This window comes from Cydia splendana, chromosome 4, assembly GCF_910591565.1.
Source record: "Cydia splendana chromosome 4, ilCydSple1.2, whole genome shotgun sequence".
NCBI classification, from domain to species: domain Eukaryota; kingdom Metazoa; phylum Arthropoda; class Insecta; order Lepidoptera; family Tortricidae; genus Cydia; species Cydia splendana.
The window spans coordinates 8,903,331-8,930,965 of NC_085963.1; the positions used below are offsets into that span (position 1 = coordinate 8,903,331).

Here is a 27,635-nt window from a genome sequence, read left to right on the forward strand (position 1 = left end):
ACGTATTTAGCTATTTTTTTTCTAGCAATTAACTAAATGTATGCATAGAAAAAGTTCCTAGTACCTATCTAGTGCGCAAATACTTTCCTTTTTGATGCAAATTTATGAAGACATTTTAGATTAATGCTAATTAAGACACTAAATATTAATCAAGTAGGTAGGTACTTTACTCATTAAATTATTTGCAAGTTACGAAGGCCAGTGCCGGGGATAATTACCTACAGCACAACATCATGAATATTATCAGCACAGTGAAAGGAACCATAAAATCATAGGATTTATTTACGCAGATAGGCGATGGGAAAAACCAGTATAATTCTGATCTCCGATTGAGTATATTTGTTACGGTGATCGACATCACTTAGAATGGTTCAGTCGCATGCTTGGCTGAGCTCAGTCAGGGGAATACAGAACCATAGTTTAAAAGGGACGAGGCGAGTACCTAGACTAACGACATAAACAGCTTGCCGCCTGCCTAACCAGCATATCTGTAATCAAAGATCCGCATATATTCAACAGGATACACTCAGTCTTTCTAGCACAAATACGCGTCATACACGCAGGCATCAAAAGAATAGTTTTACTCGTATTTAATTAATATGATCGATGGGCGAGCCACGGCGCCCCGTGAATTGCAATGTGTAGTACCGCTATACAAATTTAAATTCAATCTCGACCGCCAGTGGTCAGTGAAAATGTGTGAGTACTCGTTGACGGTTCACCAATTAGTACTAGCCTAACCGGAAAATGAGCGCTCTAACTCTGGAGTTTAGTGAAGTTTTGCTCGGCATGTGGAAAATAGTTTGCCCGGTAAATTCAGGCGTGTGAGCGTTGCGGGAATGATTCTGTTGTTGCTCTTTTGTGCAGGTTTGTGGTACCAATTACTTATATCTACTCAGTAGTAGAAAGTTTTGTAGTTCTCGTTAGCTTTTGTTTTATATGTAATTCAACCAGCAACTTTTTAGTGTTACTTTACCTAAATAGGGCTTACATTTTTATTAGGACGAAAACTTTATCGTATAAGTTACGAATATCTGAGATTACGAGTAGGTAGTACTTTCATTTTGATATTTGTTAAGCTACCTATAATTTGAGCTTCGCGAGTACCGTGGAAAACTCGGAAAACTATCTAGTTTAAATGTAACTAAGTGAAAAAGTACCTACAAATAGTGTAGAAATATTAAAAGAAAACACCTAGAACTAGAACTTAGTAAATATTTCTACTCTTGTATCTGAAAAGACCATCTCCTGCTATAAATCAAGTTGGACTTACATAAGATAAGCATGTCGAGTGTAATGTAACTCCAAAATAAGCTCCGCGGCACTGCAATTATTTAATTAAATATGTAAGCGTGATTCGCTGAATGTAAGCTTTAAGTAGTAGGTACTACCTATTTCTAACCGAGTTCTGACGTAGGTTTGCAACTAAACGGAATAAGCTTCAACTAGTTTTACAATTTCGCTGATAAAAGTTGCCTAACTTTTAAATAACGGCAACTAATTCACCTCGAGTCCGCAACCGCTGATGAGCAAGTCGGTCAGAAGCTGTGTTGTCTGGAAATTCCAGTTCTAACTTCTTTACCGTGTTAGTGCACGTCCAGGCGAGTTCTGGAGTATAAGCTTTCGTTGAAATTAACTTTAAAAGTTTATGGAACATGTCCGGTAATCACTGGAAGGAAACGAAACAGTTGCAAGCAATTTGACTCAACCGTTTGTGTGTAGTCGAGAAAGTAGGAAATGGTAGTAGGGTAAGATATAATTTGATTTAGGGTAAAGATAAATCATCCACAGCATTTTGAAACAAACAAAAAATACGTGAGGTGCAGCGCGGCAATTTCGACTGCGGGGTAATTTCGACTAATCGAAATATCTTCCATGTTTTACATTATTAACTAGAGTCACACACAACACACAAAACACATATTTTTTGCTATCTGGACATATATGGTAGGTACTCTAGTTAATAATGTAAAACTAGGAAGAATATTAGTTAAAATTACCTACCCCGCAGTTGAAAATGTTGAAATTGCCCCAAAATTGGTGAAAGATTGTGGGCCGTTGTGTAAAAATAGGGAAATAATAAATTAAATGTACCTGGTCTATGTCTAGATGTGGCTTGGAATAATGACAAAAATGATTTATGGCTCCACTACACGATGGGCCAGCGCCGGCCACTCCAAGGGACGCAGCCATGCGGTAGAATGAGATAGCAGTATCACTTGCTCCCTATAACGCATAAATGCGTCCCTTGGAGTGGCCGGCGCTGGCCCATCGTGTGGAGGAGCCATTAGGTATAGCAGTATATCCTATAATGGACGTGGAACCGGTAATGGGACAAAAAACCACAAATCTAAAAGTAGTTTATAAACACTGGCTATATTTTATCATAAATAAGAGTCCTAGTGGCATGGCCGCCGCTTTCCCCGAACCTAAACCCATTAGATTTTTTTCATTGGGGATGCTTAAAATGTTTAAAAGATAAAGTTTACTCCAAGCCAATAAGGTCCCAAGAGGAACTACGGCGGCGTATGTTGGAGGCAGCACGAAACATATCCGAAATTAATTTAAGGAAATTAACTTGACAAGGAAATTAACTTGAAATTTTACAAGACGGTGAGAAGCGTGCATACGAGCCGGGGTAAAACAATTCGAGCACCTATTGTAAAATAAAATTATTTTAATAAATTGATTAAACTTCAACCTACAGTATTTTATTTTCTTTGAACCTTTATCAAATCAATGATATCCTTAAAAAGGGAGATAACCATTTTCCATCTCTTTCTTTTAGGCATCCGGGAAATACTGAATAGCCGTTTTTTTTATTTCTGTATCCAGAATTAGATATCTTAACATAATAAATCGTTATTTTTACTAAGTCGCAACGGATTGCAGATTTCCTAGATTTAACTATTTTTTTATGAGGCTTTCGAAAGATGATAATAATTCCTATTTTATTGCAGGAAGGTACATGTATCATACTATTTTTGAATCTGCATAACATGCTCAATCGCTTGACGTTATTAGCTCATTACTTTTCTAGTAATTTTTTTTCACGACAGGTGGTCAAAGTCGAAATTAATATTTCGCTGTGAATTTAATTCAAGATTAAACCAGTACTTTTTTGCATTTTACATTGTTTATCGAAAATAAACCTATTCTGTTATCTTAATTAACTATTCATGATACACATAAAAAAAAAATACTTCGAGATCTTTCCGAGTGCACACTGGCACTAACAATGTTAAAAACGGTCAAAATTCATGAAAAACCTTAATTTGGCAATAACTCGAAAACCGTGCCACTTTTACTGGGGTCATGTTAAGTTAGTTTGGGTCCTCTTGGCCTGGTCTACCTCCAGTGTCACTGTGACGTGTCACTTATGGAACATCCTGTATATGAGTTGAATGTGATCGGTATCAATACTGCAACCATTTGTTTCTAGTGTCGGCGATTCAGTGGGACGCGCCGTCGCCCTACGACCCCGTGTGGCTGGCCAGCGTGGAGGAATTTGGCCCCGTACCCTCCCTAAATGAGACCAGATTCTGGATATGGGGATGGAGTTGGAGCTGGTTCAAGGAAGAAGATGTGCAGTTCAAGCTCTTTACTAGGTAAGGCATCTTTAACATCTACCTTTCTTCATTTCGGTCACGTCTAATAGTTTGTGATCGACGGATAGTTTCTTTCACTACCTAAGTATCCCACTCTTATTAAATTTGTACTTATTTCTAATATGTATTTGCGATTTCTATCTCTCTATGCTGGTCTCATCTCAACGTAGTTTTAGGCCCAATTAAAATTGTAGGCATTGCTCTTACCAATGCTTTTTAATTTTCAGGAGCAGACAAGATAATAAATTAATCTAAAATCGGCTTGGGTCAAAAACGTTCAGGATTCTTAAAGATGTGGGTACAATATTTATATCAAAACGGTTACACTCAGTTATACTTTTAGTTTTTAGTCGACGGGCCCGAAACATGTCACCAATAGCGACTAAAAATACAAATGAGTGTAACCGTTGTGATATAAATATTTTATAATATATCACACGAAAGTTTAATTTCGATTTGGGTACATTTTACTAAGGCTTTCACCCAGCTTTCACCATACTAACAGCTTTAAAGAAGCAGAAGGTGTGAATATGCCTGTCGTAGTCAGATCGTATAATCCGCCGTATTACATTACGGCTAGCCGTTTTCAAAAACAGGGGCGTTTTGAAATGCGGCGGTTCGACGATTAGCCGGATTGTCATTGCGATACGTTCTTCAATACGGCGGCCTACGTTTAGCCGCATCGTACTACTATTTAGATTGTAGAGTGACCAGTTTTTTCGGTCGCCTACGTAACCGGAGTTTGACAATGTTTGCAATTTAATTTATTTTTACCATGACCGCACTACATGTGTTTCTTTTCCAAAACATTTCCTTCACAACTTAAATAGACGCGGGGCTCCTATTTCTGGGCGGTTTGCCCTTCGGGCATCTGAAGCTACCTAACGAACCTAACCTACTTACCTGCCTACCCTTTTTTCCCCAAAGTGTAATATTTTTACGGACGTCTCACTAAATCAATAGGTAGGTAGGTTATAGGTTGGTTAGGTAGCTTCAGATGCCCGAAGGGCAAACCGCTCAGAAATAGGAGCCCCACGAAGCGGGGCTCCGTCTAGTTAAGTTGCGAAGGAAATGTTTTCTGAAAAGAAACAGTCCGACGAACTCCAAATTTGATGGACACCCCCGCGTTTTTCATAGTTTGTTGTTGTTATGTCAGGCAACGCCACGAGTGTTAAAAATGGGAACTAAAAACTGTTAAAGCGGCGGCTAATGACTCGCTGTATTACATTACGGCTAGCCGTGTTGAAGAACGTATGGCGCCGAATACATTTCGACGGATTCTCATGCAGCCGCATTCAATCCGGCTAATCGTTAAACCACCGCATTTCAAAACGCCCCTGTTTTTGAAAACAGCTAGCCGCGTAATGTAATACGGCGGATTATACGATCCGACTGCGACATGCCCATAAGGGCGGCCTAGTAACAAAATTACGCTTAGGTACATGCTGGTTACACAGGGCAGACCTTAATACATGCTCGTACAGACGTACAATGACCAGTATTAAATTTAAATAGGTACCTACTTATCACTCGAGCACAAAATACAGGTTAGCAGAATCTATTACCACAGAGAGTTGTGGAACGCACGTCACACTTGCCTTCACGGGATTTAAATTCAGATACCTACAGTTCTACATGAATTTCGGAACATTGTCTGTAGGTAAGGTTTTCGAATTACCGTGAACTCGGAAATTTCAGGGAATGCGAAAACTCCAGCCAGTGGTAACCAGAGCTGGGAATGGAAGGGAATATTTCGTATCAAAGAGTCTAACAATATTTTAATGTTTTTTTTTACGATATGTATATTTGATTTACGATCGGATTAGTTACTTACGATACAAGTGCAAGAATAATAAGCACATTACGTAACTACGTCGAGCGAGAATTTAACCCTTAAATGCATAGTGTTGCCAAATGTCTACAATAAAGCATTAGACAGCTCACAGATTAAAAAATTTGAATGGTGTTTTCGGGGTTTGTAATTATTTTATATTTAATAACTTTATCATAGGTATATCACAAATAGTGTACCTTTCTAATGGTAGTAAAAAAATCATATATCTATTACTGAAAATTACATATTTATATAAATATGATTTAGCCAATTCAACTTCTAACACTGATTTCGCAGTGAAAATCGAAGTTATATTTTTTTTTACTATTTTTCCTAGAATCGGCAAACAATTATGTGATACATATATTAACTTCGGGCAAAAATAAAAAATCATGCATTTATTAAGGGTTAAGGGGTCATAATCATAAGTAACTACTGTAAGACGTTGTAATTCGCAACTCGTGTCGATTTACCCTTTGGCCGTATTTTAAAATTCGACACTCGTTGCGAATTTCCTATTTTTCGCACTTGCATCGTAAATAACTATTACGCACAGTAAGCATTTTACTTAAACCTTTAGGTAACGCTGCCAGCCTTCTGGGCACCATAACGCATGAAGGTGACCTGGGGAACATTTTTACTTATAGTTTAAGATTTGTTATAATTTAGTTTTAATTTTAACGTTTAGTTTCTTGTTTTCATTTTGTTTGTTATTAATAAATATATTAAGTACCTGTATCTTAAAAACCCTCGCTCCTCATATTAATACTGCGATGCATGGAAAGTGACGCGTTGTGCATTTTTCTTTGTATTTGCGGTGCCTTTTCAGTTGAGAACAAAAGAATTCAGAAATAGAGCCTTTCGGTCGAAACAGGTACCTACTATTTAAAATTAAGTACATGTAGGTATAGTTGAGCTCATATCAACTTTTTACTTTTTTTACTCCACCAGCCGATAAATGTGTGATCACTTGATAAGCTCTACTTACCTACTGCACATAGGCAAGCCAACCAACAATCTCGTATTAAAGTCGCTCAGGATATCCAGTACCTATTAAGCTTGATGATTAAAGCTGGGGACTTTTGTAGATAATAATAAAAAACATTTATTGTCAATCAACAAAGGCCCACAGATACATAGGTATAGGTACCTTACAGACTAACATACATACAATAATTAAAATCTTAAAAACAAAAAATCATTTCGGTGAAACAACAGTTTTATGCGGCGTTAGCTATTCTCGTGTAGCATTCGGCAGATTCCCATTAGTAATTATTTGTTCAAATACGTAATTATTCGCGCTGTGTCACTTTTTAATTTAAGATCCATAATGTTAATCGCGCAAATATTAATATGTTAACCGATTTAACGCGAAAGGAGTTGTAGATTCTTGTAGATGGTTCCCATTGTAGGTACTTAAGTACACGAACGTAATGATACCGTAGGCATTAATATCCTAACTTGTTTTCAGACGCAACCCGTACGAGTTCCAAGTTCTGAAGACTAAAGATTCATTATCTTTATGGGACTCTAATTTCGACTTTAATAACAAAGTTAAAGTTCTCGCCCACGGATGGCTTAACAACGCCGATGGTCCTATGCCAGAATCGATTAAAGAAGGTAAGTAAGGAAGTTTATCTTAATGTTGACTCTAGTTTCTGAAATAGGTATGTATTTCTCCCACAGGACAGGCTATGCCTAGTCTGGGAGTCAGCATAATTGTAACACTGATAATTTTCTAAACTGTAGTATACACAGGAAGTTCACGTGAACGAAGAAAGTCTAAGAAGGTAGTATACCGAGAAAGCACAGTTTTTTAGCAAACACAAATACCAAAAAACTAAGTGCGAAAGCAAAATACAAATTAGCATCAAGCGACAGCGAGTACAAATACAGAGGTCTTTAATCATTCATGACTATTTAATTATGAAACAAATTTTGTTAAATTATTCTCATAATTAAAACCCATTATGTATTAGAATTTGAGACTCCTGGTTCAGAAATATCTTAGGTCCCAGAATTTAACAATGCAGTGCTGGAGCCTTTATTGGTTCTGACTTATTTCGAGCAAGATTGCTCCCGACGTAGTTTTGGCTCGTATCAAAATTTAAAGTATGTCTTTCGCCAATGTTTACTATCAGCAACATAAAAAATAAATTAGAACTGAAATGTATGTAGGTACAAGGTGTAGGTATAGTGTAAACAACTTTATTTACGGTATTTGACACATTATGACTGACGTATATAGAGATGTAACTAACGCAAATCGATTGTCACAGCAAGCGATTACGATTGGATGGCACGTAGACTGAGGTATCGAATTGTGACGTATAATGAATTTTTATTTGAGATTTAAATAAAGCTAGAATTATATGGTTTTCCCGCAAGCTAAATGCATTTAATACACCGACCGAGTAGGTCGCACCCATTGTCAAAATTGAAACTAACTGGGGATCTAATTTAAAGTTTATTTATGTTATTTCTGTGTCAAATTTGTTGTCTGTTAAGTGACGATAAATATATCCATATTTACAGTTAATTATCCACCTTTTCCTTATTTTTATTAAAAGAAAAATGAAAAATTCATATCGATTTACTTAGACGACTACCGATTCATAACGGTGGTGTCCGGCCAACCCTAAAATTAAAAAAAAAAAGACGTAGAACGTAAACGTTCGCAGTGCAGTTGTTTTCCTTTGTGATTTCAATGTGCAAGACATTTTACGTAGTGTTGCTGTAGTGAGTGACAGACGTCAAATACCGTAAATAACGTTGTTTACACATAGTGCATAATTGTTTTCCTTCGTATTTTCTCGGAAACGTTCGTATTTGTCATGCTACTTCAATCAACCGTAGTACTTTTTGTACCGAGACTGACTGAAATAGCAAGACACGTTCGTACGTTTCCGTGAAAATACGAAGGATAATAATTATGCACTACATCTGTAGTATTATGACTGGGTTACCGTTTACCGACTAGTCATTAAATACCAACTTTACATTTTTCCAGCATACCTCAACATAAGCGACTTGAACATTATAGTGGTAGATTGGGGCAACGCGGCCAATGTGAACTACGTCCTGGCCAGCTACAACGTCGCCATGGTGGGGCGCCTGCTGACTGAGTTCCTGAACTTCCTCATCGAGGAGGGGGTGTCCATGGACGACGTGCATCTCATCGGGCACAGCCTCGGGGCTCATGTTGTTGGCATAGCGGGCGATCACGTCAAATATGGACCTGTAGATACAATTACAGGTATGTAGGTACATATTTACACGAAATAATGTATGTACATATAGTTTGAATACAAAAACGGCGGGTTCGGGGCCTGAGGAAGTGGGAGGGTTTGGCTGCAGATTATAATGTCGCGAATGTTCGTGTTCAAACAGTAGGTAGTATGTACTATCATTATCATTTAATTCTAATCTAGAAGACGAAGCAACACGGATAATTATGATAGAACTTAACTTAAGGTTAGTTCGCGTAATCATTAATTATTACCAAAACCTCATCGTTTCTCTAACTAAGTTTATTCATATTAAATCTCTAGTTTAAATTAAAGTTATTAGAAGAAACCTATTTTGTAACACATTCTGTGGCATTTTAATTCATTTATAAAGTTATGTAAACCATGCAAGTGTAATTGTAGAATAAGCCACTACGAGTTTTAATACGACCACTTAGTTATACGATTATCCATAACGACTATCATGAACGGAATGTAGGTACTAGATAACATTTTTATTGCACCTAGTTTTATAGGGCAGTAAAAGGCTAGGTTTTATAACTGAGGCAGTAAACAGAGGACCCGGATAAATTTAAAAAGTTAAATTTTCACGATATGTCGCTGTCGACGAGCGGGTGTTGGATATTGTTCCAATCTAAACATTGTACTACTTACATGAGAAGTTGCAACATTTCTATAGAACAGGGGGCCAATTTTTGAAATTCGACCGTTCGATTTCGTGTATTTCGTTCAATAATATCTCCACTACTAGGCATTTAAATTCTACTAATAGAATTGAAAACGAGTGGTCAATACCACTAGATTCCCAATTTCTATCGCTCGTATTTCAAAAATTAGCATTTTGCCGTTTTACACCGATTTTCGAGTGACGAAATCGAGCGATCGAAATTCCAAAATCGCTCCTTTAATGCTTAAGGCGCCATAGAAGACCAAGGTCTTATTGAGTGCAGGCATGCCCTCCCATCCCGAAGGCGTTATAATTATTGTCAAATCGATATCATAGATGGCGCTAAATGTCACAATCAGCCATTATGAAATTTTTATACTACATATTAAGATGGATTAAGAGATATTTAAAGTGTCATAAATTAAAATCATTATAAATGAAATACAAACATTAATAACAACACGAATTCAATGCAGTAATTTACAAAATTTGAAACCACAATTATATTGCGACTGGCTACGTTATGAGCAACAGCGCAGGACAATTATGTCGAGCTGTCGAAGTAATATTGAATAATGTCACTAGATGGAGCCACCACGATTCTAGTAAGACCTACGATTCTAGTACCTAATCATTCCAAAACGAAACGAGTGTGGGTTTCTTTTCCTACGTTTTGATTTTCGTTTTAAGACATGATGTGAAGTTTGATTTAGATTAGAATAATTACATTTGAGTTATAAATTTCGGAATTTAAGTACTTAGTATAAAATGTAAAAAAATGTATCGGTGAATAAACATACCTAATTTAAATGAGTACCTACTTATTTTAAAGTAAGCCTGCCTGACGTTAAAATACAAATTAATAAACTCACATGAATGCTTTGTTTTTTTTACATAATAATGAAAGTTTTTATTTCGCTTGGTGTCCAAGTCAAACGCGCATTTTACCAGTTTATTGACCGAAGCGTTTGCGAAGGTCTCTGTTTTAACTCGGGCCAAATTTCGTATGTCCGGACGTTCTCCTCGGTTCAATTCTCAACTGATTCTTATCAAATTTTGTGACCAAAATCTAGAATTAAATAGTTCTTTTTCGATTCGATTATTGATTTTTTTTTCAAAATGGCGGAAACAAATAGTCGTATCAATATAATAAGAGTTTTTTTTTCTTTTTGAGAGATATTTACAGTGTTTGGCAAAAATGTAAAAATTAGTAACGCTGGTGTAGGTGGTATTTAGATAATTAGGTATGTAGTACTCGAGAATAAGTAGCCAAATTTCGTATCTTTAGCTAAGTGCTATATTGGCGCAGTTGACAAACAATTGCTTTGATGTATGGAGGTACCTAGTTCGATCCCCAGTAAAGTGTTGTGAACTTTTTGTAATTTTTTACACTAAAATTTTATATTATTTTATTTTTATTTATTTTTTTAAACTTTATTGCAGAAATAAAGTACAAATGGCGGACTTAATGCCTAAAGACATTCTCAACCGTAAATTTTGTATTGTTAATTGATCAAGCGAATGCAAAGCATACAATATTTTATTTAACTTTTTGTTAATTTAGTTTTTCCAAATTATTCTAAACGGCGTCGCGTTATTTTTTTATTCAGTTTTAAGCTATGCTCGCGAGGTCTACAGAGGGCCTACCGGAAACCACGTTGCTCACAGCGCCACTAGTTTATTAATTTCCTTAAGTTGTAAACAACGATCGGCTTTAACCGCGAAAATCGAAGTTTGTAAGACTTCGAGAGTTAGACCAAGCTAAACTGACAGGGATTTTGATAGCACAGACTGTGCAAGAGTATTTTTTAATTCATAATTTAATAGAAGTTTGACGTTTAAATAACACTAATAAAATAGCTTGGTAGGACTGATGCCACTCTAATTACGATGAGTAAAAGAGAAAGATGCCCATGCAATATTCGGTGTTCGCGGGTCGCGGGGCCTGCCTACCGCTGGGCCCGCTGGCATTCAGACGAACTTTTTTGACGGACGGACTCCGACAATTACTTACTGCACTCATGACTACGACGCGACGGGGAGTACGGGCCGATTTATTAATTTTGAGCACATTTATGGCGCACGATTTTGTTACTCGATTGTTGAAAATGATATATCTTAGATAGAACACCATTTAACAAATTGACCAAGTCAAATCCCACAGTAGAGCAATAAGACCTCCGTATTTAATATATAAATATGTTTTTATAAATACTGAAATACATATACGTACGTAACACCCAAAACTTAGGAACAAATATTTGTGCTCGTCACACAAATAGATGCCCTTACAGGATTTGAACCCGGACCATCGGCTTCATAGGCAGGGTTACCTACTATACCAGACCGGTTCTCAAAACGATGACATGCTATTTATGAAATAGACGAGCGAAATTAAGAATCTTAAGTGATATTGATCACTTGTAATACGAGATTCAAGATTTACCTCCGACGTTTCGAGGACGGCGTTGCCCCGTCGCCGCCGTCAACGCCGTCCTCTTCAGACTTCGGAGGTAAATCTTAAAACTTAAATACATGAACAAATTGTGAAAGTTTAAATAAGTATAGTGTTGTTCAAAATATACTTATCTAAAGTGATAAATAACCATTTACCCGACTACCTGGCTTGTCAAAGGTCACTGTGAGATTTTCTATTGTTTGAGTCGTGTATCCTTTTCGAGTTTAATGATAAGGAATTGGTTGTTAATCCATTTCTATTAGAAAATATGTTTATTTATATTCCTCGGACCATTACGTTCGCATGTTGTGATTTTAAATTTATTTGCGTAGTGTTTATTTTAGAACCTTCACCCATGTTCATTAATATATTTATTATGGGTACTGTAATATAAAAATATTTCATTCACTTATTAAAATCAGAAACATTGTAGTAGGAAGTACCTAATATAAAATATAACACAAATCCCGGAATGCCCACTGCATATCCGTATCAGCGGAATGATTGAGGTCATTAACCCCGTGTGGCACCGACTTGCCTGATAACTGATTATTTCACTTGAAATTGGGATTAGGTATTAAGCGCTTATGACACTATACCCACATACTGAAACCGCAAGAGTGTGTAAACTGTCTAAGGAGACACTTCCATAGGTATTTAGGTATTTGTTGTAAGTGTTGGCCTTTCCTTTTTGACACAAAATGGTCATGGTCTTTTCTATTTGATAGTACCTACTAGATAACTTCAATCCAGCATAAGAGTCGCTCTTTGATTATGCATTATTGTGTATCTCAAAGTCACAGTTATGCTGGTTTACTCGATCGCTCGTCGTGCCGAAGCAAGGTAAGCGATAAGAACATGACCTGTGATTTGTAAGGAAACTTTGACCCCTTACTAAAGTACCCAATCAAACTTCTATTTACAATACAAAAAATGTAACAAAAAAAAACAAAAATGTCAAATTGATTTCATAATCGTAAATTAACTTAAAGTATGTAAATAGATTTTAATTTTGTCGCCGATGTCTGAAACGCCATCTAGTAACAATGAACCTTAAAAATGAACGTGATTGTAGGTTTAGTGCGTGAAAGCTACAACAGATGTCGCAAGAGAGGTGTTTCGACGCTATTTCAACTCATGTTTGTCGTAAGAGTTTTGTTAGCTCCATGCGCCATCTAGTTTGTCACTGTGAACTAAAAAATTAGCTACAAGTATAAGATACTTAGGACGGTGCGCTTTTTTAGTATGGGATTGGGTATCTGTACTAGTATTATATGATCTGTGGTGCAGGCGAGTCAAACATTCAGGCAGGCTACTTGCAGATGAATCTTTATTATTAATTACCCTCCACCATATCCGAGCGAGAGAGCGGTCGAACATTACACTATTTGCAATAGGTACCGGTTCTAACCTATAAAATAAGCGTTCCAAAAATCAACATGTGAATTTCGTTACGGTGAATCTAAATCCCAAACATGTTCGAAAAGTTATCTAGCATTTCTGCGCGCAGGAATTCTGGAAACATTTTTAGTTCCAAAAACAAACAATTCGGTTTGTAGGTATTAATTAGTTAGTTTGTTAGTGTGTGAACCAGTGTCCGTTTCAGTAATTTGTTAGCTTTTAATTAACGTTGGCTTTGCACATATCAAGTAACCTGTTTTATAATTATACTTATAGATAGCTGAAATCCTATAAGTACCTAAGGTGGTTCGCTTTCCATATAAAAAAACAATTGCGTTACATTAAGTAATTACACACTATTACTACATAAATATGTGCGCATCTGTCTACTTTCATTTGTTTATTTGCGCTAAACTGATAGTTAAACCATGTTTTATACAGAAATCACGCAAGGACGTTATTTTGGTATTGCATTGATAAAAAATAATACTCTGCGTATAAATTTGTAACTATAGTATTACAAGGGTGCGCAACTGCGCACTGATTCTGATGTTATTGGCTGCGCACTCTACAAGCAAACTCTGCAGCAAGTACAGCGGTAATGTTAAAACTACTTAACGCTGCTGCAGGCGCCATTTCAATGTCATTTTAACAAAGATTAGGCAAAAATCGTCCCGGAATCCGAGGGTCCATTCTGACATTCGTACAAACAGACGCACCCCACCTCCACTCTCCGGCTCCGTTGTCGTTTTCGTTGGTTAATAAAAACCGTTCAAAATTTTATCAAACAAAGTGGGTTCGATCTGATGACTCGTTTTAAAAACACCGAGGTATATGGTGAATCACATTTTGTTAGCCATTCGGTTGGAGTATTTATTTATTCAGCACTAAACTTATTTTCTGCAACCACGAGCACTGGGGTATTTGACTAAATTTAAATAGAATCCCGAGTATGCTGTTTCACGCTTAACTGAATCCAATTAAAATTAGCGTGTTTCATATAACTTCAATAATAGTCAGACGTTAAATCAGCCGTTCTTTTTTTTTAAGTATAGGTATAATTAATACCTACCTTGAGTATATTATAATATGCCATCCTACCTATTATTAAACGAACGATCATTGAATTATGTTGATATGTACCACCTATTACTGGATCTGTTCTTAAAATGTATGAAATTTTGATGAAATTATTAAAGAATCTTACAAAGGAACAAACTCGATCTAGTTCTACAGTTCGTTTTTTAGCATTAGAAAAAAGGTAAACAATCTTGACGTGTCTTATTATTGAAAAACACTTTTGAAAAATAACTCACGGCAAATATGTAACAATTATGAATCATATACGATTATTTACATTCTTTTGCTTTCATAAGTTATAGTTCCTGATTTAAAAAAAAGCGTTTTTCAATTAAGAGACACGTCAAGATTGAGAGAGAATGCTAAAAAAATTAACTAGTTATAGCTTGAATAGGCCTGTTGCAAGTAACAAAGAATCATGGAAATAATGGTTTCAACGAAACATATATGTTAAATTGATTCTAAAAAATGGTCCAATCTCAGTATAAACTGAAGGATTATTAATATATTCAATAAAATAAAAGTGCAAAATTCTCCAATCGGCCATTTTTACTGAAACGCCAATCAGAAGCGTTCTAAACAGTGACGTCATCAATCCATAACATATTTCTTAGAGCAACATAGACAACCTCATTGACCGAAATCTATACGTGGCACCAAAGAGTTCGAAAGGTGCAAAAAAAATGTTATTTCGCCACTAAACATTTATTACGTCCAAAAAATATTATTACACGATATAAAGTAGATATCTATTTGTTATTATACTTATTATTTAAATAAAATGCTAAATAATACGATATTTCAACAACAAACTTTTTTAATTATTTGGCTGAATGGCCTATCATTGCCATGTTGGCTGTCGTAACTAGAAAAAATGAAAAATTAAAAAGTAAAACCGGCGTTCGGTGATTTTCACTCAAAATTTACATGTAAGTATCTAAATAATTCATCTTAAACTGCAACCGTGTGAGAGTTTTTGTGTAAAATGAGTTATTGTGATAACTTTTTGTAATGTATTTATCATCCCTAATCGTAATATATGGTGCTGAATTAACAATATCATTCGGATTCAAGGGAAATTCGTAACTGTAAGTATGTAAACAATATCTACCACCCTACCACCAACTAAATGATGACGTCACAAATGGCATGCGAGGCGTTTTCGCGCGAAGTTTAAACTAGCTATAATAAAATGCAATTATCTATGTTAAATCTTATGAGTATAACTGAAATATAGTGTTTTTCGGAACTAATACAAGTGTACCGACGATATTAAAAGGGTTTTCAAAATTTGTCATCAGGCCTATTCTCGGAACAACTACCCACATATTAAAATGGATCACCGGCTTTCCAACTTTTTCTCCTTCGTATAGTAGGTATGTACCTTTTAGTGAACATTACAGCACGCATGCCATTATCTCACAATGTCCAGCCATCACCTACAGGACTTTTCCCTTTCCACTTTACCGGGCCGAGGCAGAGGCGACATAGCCAGACATTTGTTAGGTACCTATACTACCTATGTAATTTGTCGGTTTTCATAAGACATGACTTTATGGCTGTTCTATTAGTGATGGTGATACGTGGGCGACACTTACAGTTTGCCTGCTATGTCGCTAATTTTTACCTAAAGCGAGGGCTTAGACCAGAGTTGGGCAAAAATTTACTTGAATAAGAATAAGAATAAAAACAGAAATTTTATTCTTATTCAAATCGATTTGAATTAGAATTATTCTTGCACTAGTTATTTTAGAATAAAATTAAGGTGAATAAATCATGTGACTTTTATTTTAAATGCGGAATAAAAAACAGAATAATTATTCTAGAAGTGGGGCTATTCTAAATAAGGTTTTATTCAATTAAAATGTTATTTAGAATTAAGTTAATTTTTGTAGTACAATTGGTTATATTTTGTAAGTTGATTTGCACCCTTCTATTTAAAAGTCGGATTGATTTGATTTTTGTTACTATAGTTTGGGTATAGTACACATTGAAGAGTTCCGCTATACACTATCTAGTTCTATCATCCGATCAGGGTGCTTAGCCAACATGCCAAACGTTGACGCTCCGTAAAGTTGCGCATAGTCTCTATCTATCACTCTTACATATTAGTGCGATAGAGAGACAGATAGCGTTTCGTTGTCGTAGCACTCGTAGCGCAAACGATTGGGTGCCTAGCTAAGATGCCAAGTTTTGTTTTTAATTTAATAATCAAATCATTAGGACAATTAAGCTGTTTTTAGCGCTTTCTGTCTCTATCACTCTTACATATTAGTGCGATAGAGAGACAGAGATAGCGTTTCGTTGTCGTAGCGCAAACGATTGGCATGTTGGCTACGCACCCAAGGTGCCTAGCCAAGATGACAATTTTTGTTTTTTAATTTAATAACCAAATCATTAAGTAAATTGAACTATTCTGGGGGCCTAGCCAAGATGCCAATCGCTTGTGCTCCGACAACGATGCACTTTCTGTCTCTAACACTCTTACATATTAGTGCGATAGAGAGACAGAGATACCGTTTCGTTCTCGTAGCGCAAACGATGGCATATTAGCTACGCACCCAAAGTGCCTAGCCAAGATGTCAATTTTTGTTTTTAATTTAATAACCAAATCTTTGGGTACAATTTAGCTGTTTAGGGGGCCTAGCCAATATGCCAATCGCTTGCGCTTCAACAACGAAGCACTTTCTGTCTCATAAGAGCTTGTTGCTAGGCCTACATGAATAAAGTATATTTTTGATTTTGATTTTGATTTTATCACTCTTACATATTACTGCGATAGAGAGACAAAGATAGCGTTTCGTTGTCGTAGCGCAAACGTTTGGCATGTTGGCTACGCTCCCAATGTGCCTAGCCAAGATGCCAATTTTTGTTTTTATTGTAATAACCAAATCATTAGGTAAATTTAGCTGTTCTGGGGGCTTAGCCAACATGCCAATCGCTTGCGCTCCAACAACGAAGCGCTTTCTGTCTCTATCACTCTTATATATTAGTGCGATAGAGAGACAGAGAGAGCGCTTCGTTGTCGGAGCGCAAACGATTGGCATAATGGCTAGGCCCCCAGAACAGCTAAATTGTATCCAAAGATTTGGTTATTGAATTAAAAACAAAAATTGTCATCTTAGCTAGGCACCTTGGGTGCATAGCCCACATGCCAAACGTTTGCGCTACGACAACGAAACGCTATCTTTGTCTCTCTATCGCACTAATATGTAAGAGTGATAGAGAAAGAAAGCGCTTCGTTGTTGGAGCCCAAGCGATTAGCACGTTGGCTAGGCCCCCAGAAAAGCTAAATTTACCTAATGATTCGGTTATTAAAATAAAAACAAAATTGGCATCTTGGCTAGGCACATTGGGAGCGTAGCCAACATGCCAAACATTTGCGCTACGACAACGAAACGCAATCTTTGTCTCTCTATCGGACTAATATGTATGAGTGATAGAGACAGAAAGCGCTTCGTTGTTTGAGCGCAAGCGATTGGCGTGTTGGCTAGGCCTCCAGAACAGCTAAATTTACCTAATGATTTGGTTATTAAATTAAAAACAAAAATTTACATCTTGGCTAGGCACCTTGGGTTCGTAGCCAATATGCCAATCGTTTGCGCTACGACAACGAAACGCTATCTCTGTCTCTCTATCGCACTAATATGTAAGAGTGATAAGCGCTTCGTTGTCGGAGCGCAAACGATTGGCATCTTGGCTAGGCCCCTAGACCAGCTAAATTGAACGTAATGATTTGGTTAGTAAATTAAAAATAATACGACTACTGAAACTATGCGTTATGCGACAGTCAATTTGTAAGATTTTATTCGATAAAATAGGTATAAATTAGACAAGAGACTAACTACTATTACATCTACCTAACTATACGTAATTAGTACCTATACGGTACCCGGACTACATTTTTATTCGTGGAATATTATTTCGATTAAAAATCATGATTATATTTATTCGATTAAGAATAAGTTATTCTCATTCAATTTTTTCTCATACGAATTATTCCCAACCAAAATTATTTGAATATTTTTGACGGGAATAAAATCGAGATGATTTTATTCCTACGAATTCTTATTCAAATAATGATTTTATTCTTGAATGCCCAACACTGGCTTAAGGCCCATTTACACGATACAAGATTCTTGAACATTCAATACAATAAAATTGAGGCAACAAAAATCTTGCACTATCTAAACATACATGACATTTTTGTATTCAAGTAGCAACTTGAATTCAATACTGGCATACGTGTAAACGAAGCCTAGTGCAATTAATTGAATTCAAGAATTGCCAATCCATATTTTTTTATTGTCGACATCGATTCCGTACGCGAAGGTGTGTTCCTTGTCGCTGCTATAGTAGCAACTGTGTTACGAGAAAAACTGTTAGAAAAACGTTACAAAAGTAGAAGAAAAAGATGTTGGACAAAAAATGGATAGACAGAAGAAGTTTGCTCGGAGCTTCGAACACTTTGTGCCGGGAGCTACGAGCTGAGGATGAAGCCGAGTTCAAGAACATGTTTCGTGTAAACAAAGCTCAGTTTTCTTACTTGCTCGATAAAATAAGTTCTACAATTCAAAGACAGAACACAGTGATGCGTAATGCAATTCCGGCTCCCGTTAAGCTAGAAGTAACATACATACTTGGCAACTGGAGATTCATTCGGCACTTTGTCTTAGTTATTTAGAGTACCTAAGTGCACCATAAGTACGTTTTTGGTTGAAGTACTTAACGCGATTTATTTGGCATTAAATGATTTTATACAGGTAAGGTTCATTAAAAACAATCGAGTTTTGGCTTATAAACATCAGCACTGAGATCCAGTTCCCATTGAATCCTTCACTTTCTTCTTTTCGGCTTTATATTGCGTTCTTATGCTCTTAAGTTTCTTCATTATTTCTTTGGGACCAAAACCTTCTACCCCAAATTCTATAGAAAAAGCTGCAAGGGCAGCCTCGCGAGCCTCACGGTTTTTATAATTTTTATCCTCTGTGTCCCACACACATTGATGACTTCTATAAATTTCTATGAATTTAATTGTCTCCGAACTAACTAATTTCAAATAATTTTTGCTCATTTTATCAGTTTTACTACCCACAAAAAACGTTCAATATTGAATGAAAATCTGCCAATGCAAATCGCTTCAATTCTTGCTTCAATATGGCTTCAATACATCATACTTGATTCAACTTGAAGTTTAGACCTGTCAAGACTTGCATGCAATTATTGCCGTTCAATAAATGTCTTTGGTGTAAACGAAATACGGTCAAGAATATTGCCTATCAAGAATTGAATGCAATAATTGTATTCAAGATTTTGGTTATTGCTCATGTATAAACACTTTGATTCAATTCTTGAATTCAATTATTGCACGGCAAAACTTGCATACAATTATTGCCAATTCTTGTTCAAGAATCTTGTATCGTGTAAATGGGCCTGTAGACTAGCAAAAACTTGCATGCACTTTTCATTAAGTACCTACATTGCGGTATCTGATCAAAGTTTTGAATGCAGTTTGCCTTAGTAGTCGACAATGTAACCTAAATTGCATGCAAGAATTGTTATACTAAATATACACACGACTGTGGTCCCAAATCGACAAAAGTGGGACAGCGCATAAAAAATCGCATTCGATAGGGAATTTAATAAAAAAAAAATATTACTCATTGAAATTCTCAATCCTATGAGCTGTAAAAAATCATAATGTTTGAAAAAAAAACTTATTTTTCTCAAAAACGAATCCGTTTTTAGGGTTCCGTACCCAAAGGGTAAAACGGGACCCTATTACTAAGACTTCGCTGTCCGTCCGTCCGTCCGTCCGTCCGTCCGTCCGTCCGTCCGTCCGTCCGTCTGTCACCAGGCTGTATCTCACGAACCGTGATAGCTAGACAGTTGAAATTTTCACAGATGATGTATTTCTGTTGCCGCTATAACAACAAATACTAAAAACAGAATAAAATAAAGATTTAAATGGGGCTCCCATACAACAAACGTGATTTTTGACCAAAGTTAAGCAACGTCGGGAGTGGTCAGTACTTGGATGGGTGACCGTTTTTTTTTTGCTTTTTTTTGTTTTTTTTTATATGGTACGGAACCCTTCGTGCGCGAGTCCTACTCGCACTTGCCCGATTTTTTTTATTTGTAGCGAAATAAGCAAAATGGGGTGACATCGTCACTGTGTGACAAAACCCCTTAAAAAACAAGATAAAAAAAAGAAATAAGCAATGTCCAACTTTTCTCGTTTTGGGACCACAGTGCTACGCTATGCCTCGCTTAAGATGCCGCGTGCTGTGCTTGTATTGTATAAAAACTTCTACCCTCGTCTTCAACGCCTTGGGGATTATGTTAATAAATAGAAGGCTTATCAGTTGACAGCCATAACTTAGAAATAAACTTACTATTCCGCTTTAAACTTTAAAATTATTTTTATATTAAACTTGGACTGAGATAAATGTTTGCGATCTTACTTTTGTACAGATATTCGTTAGGTATAAAAAGTTTTGGATGACAAATACCGAGATGACTTTCTCTAGGACTCCTAAAAGGCTCTACAATTTGTATGCCGAGAGCCGGCAATTCCCGGTTCTGGTACATACTTACTGCTTTTGTATATAAAAACCTTTACAAATAAAAGTAAACCGACTACAAAAAGGATAAAATAAAATATTAGTGTACGAAACTAAGATGGATATCCGGTGCATCTCTACGCATAATACTTAAAACGGATAATATTTTATTTTATCCTTTTTGAAGTCGGTTTACTTTTTTTTTGTAAAAGTTTTTATTTTTCCATTTTTAGTTTGAAGGCATTTATGAGTGACGCGTGACGCATGAATGAAAAACATAATAATGCGTATCATATCACTAAATTCGACATCATTCCTGTCACTGCGCAAACACAAAATCCATCCTCCGCCCCGTCACTGACTCAATCCCTCAACCCCCCGATCACTCAACCTCACAACACATCAACCCCTGATCACGGAACCCCTCGACCCTGAACCCTGAACCACCAACCCTTCAACCGCCATTTCCCGACTCCTCAGTAGCCTTACCATAAGTCTAACACAGACATATTCGCTAGCGTGTGCATAACTTACTTTCTATGCGTCTCGCTCGTACTGGCATCCTATTAGTGCGAGCGAGATGTATAGAAAGTAAGTTACGAAAAAGCTAGGGAATATCTACAAACTCGTGGTAAGGCTACTGTTGAACTTCATCAAATTGGTGATTTTCGGGAGGAAAACAACGATGTCGCCATACTCTTGCCTTTAAAAATTGAGGAGTTCCCTCATTTCCTTATGAATTACGTCATCAGATTAGAATCAACAATATAATGGGAACACCTTGGAGGTAACTTCGTACAAACAAAAAAAGAATTCTCAAATCGGACAACGGGTTCCGGAGTAATCTACATTTATAAAATCATCATCAATATCATCAACAATCACCATCATCAGGTCCACTCCATCAAATTATTTTATTATTTATATTTATTATTTATTTATTAGGTATATTTGATTATTGACGAGGAAATGGATATTCCGATGTAATACTGTCTACTTCTTTTGTTACTTATGCTTTTTTTTTGACATTTAGATTTTATTCTAGAAATTCTAGACTAGTTTTTTTTTATACAATCTTTTTAATGTTTGACGATCCTTTTGTGAAATTTTTAGTGTTAAATTTGATATGTATATTATGTATAATAATCCAATTTTATTATGGAATAATATTAACATCAATAAATTGCTCTGATAATTAGATTAAGATTAATTACGATTCATAAGAGCTTGTTGCTAGGCCTACATGAATAAAGTAAATTTTGTTTGTTTGTATTAGTGGTTTTAAAGAGGAAATGCTTAATTTGCTTAAGACAATACCCAAATGACCATAATGTGCCTTTAAAAATTAAGGAGTTCCCTCAATTCTTCATATCAGAAATATCAGAATAGCACCAGATTAATGTGGGACGTCCTTGGAGACAGTTCCCTTCAAACAAAAAAAAAGAATTACTCAAATCGTACCACGGGTCTTGGAGTAATCGCTGAACGTCCTACATTTTAAGAAATCGTCATGATTATCATCAAAACAATCATCATCATCAGGTCCACTTCATCAAATTGGTAGTTTTCGAGAGAAAATGCTCGAGTTGCTTAAGAAAACACCCAAATTACCATACATGTGCATTTAAAAATTGAGGAGTTCCCTCAATTCCTCATGGATCCCATCATCAGAACAGCACCAGATTAATGTGGGACCACCTTGGGAGTACCTTCTTTTTAACAAAAAAGAATTAGTCATATCGGCCCACGGGTTTCAAAGTAATCGGTGAACATACATTAAAAAAAAAAACATAGCCACAACCGAATACAGAACCTTCTCCTTCTATGAAATTGAAGTCGGTTAAAAACCAGTAGGTATCGGCAGCGTGCAATAGGTTTAGCAGTTTACGGTGAAAAGCAGTGCAATAAATGTATTATTGTTGCATAGATTGTTATTTTAACAGTTTGGAAAACATAAACATACTACGTATCTTTAATACTATACTTATAAAACACAACATTCGGAAACTGTTTAGAACGTAACTACATATACAGGTTGGCCCAAAAATACGTTGACAATTAATCCGGGAAAATTATCTATGCACCACTGCTAGTTTTCCCGAATTTATAAGTTCAAAAGAGTGGCCACCCTACTCGCCTGGTCTAAATTCAATGGATTATAGTTTGTGGTCAATCTTATGGCTCCTCTACACGATGGTCCAACGCCTGCCACTCCAAGGGTCGCATTTATGCGTTAGAGGGAGCAAGTGATATTGCTATCTCATTCTACCGCATGGCTGCGTCCCTTGGAGTGGCCGGCGTTGGCCCATCGTGTAGAGGAGCTATTAGAGACAAGGGCATGTGGTAGCTAAACACAAAAGTGTAAACGCTCTAAAAGCATCACTTACCAAAGAATGGGACAAAATATCCTTGGAGGAGCTGCGGCATTTCGTTGAAAATTTTAACAATCGTTTGCGTTTGTGTATCAAAGCGAAAGGAGGCTATTTTGAAGTCTGCAGTTTTAATTTTTAACTTACTTAAGTTACGTAAGTACTTAATAAAATAATTAGGAAAAACGTTATCAACATATTTTTGGGCCACCCTGTAAAGTAACAGCTGTAAACGGCAGTTTAAATGACTCGTGAAATTCAGAACATATTTTATGTATTATGTATCAAATTTACAATAGTTTGTAAGTATTGTACCTTAAAAACTAACTATTCTCTACTTTATATTGTGATATTGCTTTATAAACAGTACTTGTAAGAGGTATCGGAACTTAAGTCTTTAAAACTTTCAGTGTGCGCATTTTTTTCGGTTAAACCAAGGAAAAACAAGGAAGATATAAAAATAGACTGAAATTTTATACTAGCGCGATAAAGTTTGGAAGTTTACACGACAACCTAAGACAGTCTAAGACACCTCTTGTAAAAAGAGAAAACTGCGTGATATAAACTCAGCTTTATCCATAGTGGTTTTTAAACTAAACTCTACGAACACCTTGTAGCAAAGTTTGTTTAACCCTCGTGCCTTGAGACCCGTGGCAACGCGCAAGTTTCCACTTTTCGAAACACTCGTTACGCTCGTACTTCAATATCGTAAAATTTTTCGCTTATCCCTTGTAAAACAAATAACTAACACGGGTCGATTAATTTCGAAAAACTTTGACATTGATTGGCCCCAAGATCTCCGGATTTATCAGTTTCTGACTTTTCTGTAGGGCTATGACAGAGGCCCACAAACCGAACAATATATCCGAGACTTAACTTAGGAAATGTGTAAAAATCTAAAAATGTAATTAAAAACGCAATGGAATGGGTTCACATCTGCCATACCATCTAGTAGAGATGGAAATTAGTCTGACAATATTTTCCATATTTAACTGCCGACCATTTAAATGCTATTTTAATGCTATTATTTTATTTGACTCTTTTGACAGAAGTCTAACTATTATTTTATGTACTAAAGAGTAAATTCTCTACGTTCTACTGCCTCAGGTCTGGATCCTGCAAAGCCGCTGTTCTCGCTGAGCAACAAGGACGCGCGGCTGGACAAGCACGACGCGCGACACGTCGAGGTCATCCACACTTGCGGCGGTTATTTGGGATTTTCCGACCCTTTGGGGCACATCGACTTCTACCCGAACGGCGGCACGCGGCAGCCGGGCTGCGGGTATGACTATAGAGGTATATTTAAAAGAAACCGCCTTGCCCACTGTACTCAAGGCCTACCGCGAACCACGTTCGACGTGTTGCCTCCCTGTCGCACTTGTAAATTCGTACGTAAGTGTGACAGGGAGGCAACACGTCGAATGTGGATCGCAGTAGCCCTCTGGAACCTGAGCGGTTATCGCAAATAAATTTGTATTTTTCGTATTTTCTACAATATTGGGATCATTGTGTGTACAATTAAATTTTGTAGGTACATCCCATGTCAAATAATTTTAAAGGTGATAGACAAAAGTAGGTACAAAAAATCGGAAAAAATTTGAAAGCCTGTAATTTCATTTCATATCCCAACAAATCCCGTCCGTGCAAAGGACAAGCCAGTGAATAAACCTTTGATGCACTGATGTTTTGATGTACCTATACCTATAGGAACAGGAGTTCCACTATCACAAAAAATATTTAGATGTTTCATCAACGTTCCAGTTCGAATGCTACTTTGTTCCCATTTACATATAACGAGATGAGTATTTTACAAGTCAAGCAAACTGAATTACTCGTTAAATTAGAGCTGAGTTCATGTAAAATGTACGAGTGAACCCTCATAATATCGAATAAGTAGGTAATATTCAGCTTATAACCGAATTATCTTTTTCAGAAAATGGACTCTGTCCTGTAATAGACATGTTTGCTTCTGCAAGTATGTAATACGAGGTTCAGAAAGTAACCAATTCATATCCTGTCCGACCGATGTCACAGATACTTAACTGCTTAAGTATGTCTAATGGTGGATCTGCAATAATAAAATCCTACATAGGTCAACGTGACGTAAAGATAGACACTTAACAAATTCAGTGGCAGATATAGCTTTTATTTTGACATCTAAATGTGCCGATATGATACTTAGGGTTGGTTGCACTAAACCACAGAATAAGTAATAGTACTATCGTACAGAAAGGACTCTTCCTACAAAATCGAAGTTTGACATCGGTTCAGGGTCGAATCATCATATCCCTTTCTAACTTATGGCACTATCCCTTTCGACTATTTAGGGTTGTCAAAATTCAAGTAATTATCTCTGTGATCGTGCACGCAAAGGGACGTCAAGTTGTGCCAACCCCAATCATTGCTTGGAGCAATGCTGAGCCGAATGGAGCCGAGTTTGCACGAAGTCAGGAGTGTCTCCCCACTGACTAAAGACTAAACCGTCTGTCACCGTTAAAGCGTTCGCTAAATTTTATTGTATTGGAATTTTCATAATACTCTGTTGAGTGATGTTAATCAGTCTGTTAGGTGTGGTTGGTGCAACTGGCCCTTACACAGTCATGTTAAATTTTACTTTTAACTGTATAAACAAAATTAACTCTTAGCGTATACTTGCCGAAAGTGACCGATTACGTCACAGGCATAATGCGAGTAATTTTTTTGGCATTTAACTCTACTTCATGTACGTGCAAATTCTACCGTATACTCGTATGAAGGTCAATTATGTGGAGCACAAAGCGGGCATAACCCGTTCCTGTCGTTAACCCTTTTGGCAGTGTTACGCTGACTACAAAGACGCACTGTGCGTTTGATCTCACTGTCAGAAATTATGTCTAAGAACATATTTACCTTCAACATATAGGTAGTTCAACAAGGGTAGGCAGGTACTTTAATCATTTGGAGCCCCAATCAACAGCCGATCATTTGAAAGCAGTATACGAATAGGTATAATTATATCCTTACCTAGTAGAACTCCTATGTCATGAAGTATAGTCAGATCAATAATATCTAAGAAACCTTCATGTTTTTAATCGGTCCATTACTTTTAATTTCGTAGAAAATTCTGGAAAAGTGGTTGTTTATTTATTGCAAATGTATTTTATCTTTTTTGCAAGGTCTATGTGCCCACAACCGGGCGCACATGTTTTTCGCGGAGTCCATCATATCGGACGTACCATTCACGGCGGTCCGGTGCCGCGACTACGACGAGCTGTACTACAACGCTTCCTGCGAGGGCACCGGCGAGACTCTCATCATGGGAGGCTTTGACATACATTACGGGTGAGTTACGATCCATTAACATGCCTGATGACTTTGATTCATCAAGTGTCTATTTCGAGTCCATCATCTCCAACGTGCCATTCACGGCGGTCCGGTGCCGGAACCACGATGTGCTGTACAACGGCCTACGAGGACACCGGGAAGGTACTTTATTAAATTATTTAGTTTGATGTAAGGATAACTTGACCTATTTTGTTTGCTGAGACAAATAATTGCCACTGTACCTCAATGCATATGCTACAGTGGTAATTGTTTAAATTGTTCCATATGAATGAAGGAGGAAAATATTTTACTTTATGTGAACCTTACAACTTCTCATAACACCACAACCCTAATAATGAGTGGTAACCTGAAACATCTACCAACAAAAGCTTTCCAAACTTGCATAATATATGGTTTAATCAAGAACAACACCACGCGTCTCTCCCTATCATCCGTTTTTACTTAAAAGCCGTTGACAACAAAAGAAGTAATTTTAAGTATTCATGAACGGTGGTAACTTTCGTTTAAATTAACAAAGAACACTCGTTTGTAAAACAGTAGGTAACAGCATGAGTTTAAATCTTGGAGATCAAGGTCCATTGTTTCGTTCCAGGAAGGATGGAATTTACTACCTCAAGACCAACGCAGAAAAACCCTACGCTCTCGGAGAACCGACGTGAAATGCGATAAAATATTAATTCTTTGCTTTGCCAACTTCGCCTATAAATTAAATTTTCATGAGAATTATTGCGAGGTGCCGTTTAACATAATTTGTTAGCGACAGGAGTCGGGACGTCAGGGTACCCAGTGCGCCTGAATAAAAAGGTATAGGTAAGTATATGTTATGTGATTTCTACCAGTAGGTACGGATGTGATGGTCGTTTTTTTCTACGTGACAGCGTGATAAAACGGTGTCCGTCACTTTCTAACCCACGGTGTTTAAAAGTGACAGCTATTTTATCACGTGGATAAAGATGGATAAAGCCATCCATAATACGCCGGCAGGAGAGGACCAGGAAAAAAAATAGGAGGAAAGGGATGAAATATTTTTACAGAATTTTATGTATTTTAGACATAGCTATGCCCGACCGTTTGATTTTTTCG

General features: G+C 36.7%; 1 protein-coding gene across 1 annotated transcript; it reads left to right on the plus strand.

The window, feature by feature from the left end:
• The first annotated feature begins 508 nt into the window (after positions 1-508).
• On the plus strand, positions 509-27,298 carry LOC134789833 (pancreatic lipase-related protein 2-like). Its single transcript, XM_063760492.1, has 7 exons — positions 509-867; positions 3,443-3,608; positions 6,914-7,062; positions 8,453-8,698; positions 24,336-24,524; positions 26,384-26,549; positions 27,145-27,298. Exons 1-7 carry the CDS (start codon positions 840-842, stop codon positions 27,209-27,211), a joined length of 1,011 nt encoding a protein of 336 aa, XP_063616562.1. The 5' UTR covers positions 509-839; the 3' UTR covers positions 27,212-27,298.
• Positions 27,299-27,635: the final 337 nt, after the last annotated feature.

Excerpts from the sequence above, each read along its gene's own strand:
- LOC134789833 (XM_063760492.1), top strand. The coding sequence starts at position 840 with ATGATTCTGTTGTTGCTCTTTTGTGCAG. Across the intron at positions 7,063-8,452 it reads GCCAGAATCGATTAAAGAAG|CATACCTCAACATAAGCGAC; the intron begins GTAAGTAAGGAA and ends ACATTTTTCCAG. Across the intron at positions 24,525-26,383 it reads CTGCGGGTATGACTATAGAG|GTCTATGTGCCCACAACCGG; the intron begins GTATATTTAAAA and ends CTTTTTTGCAAG.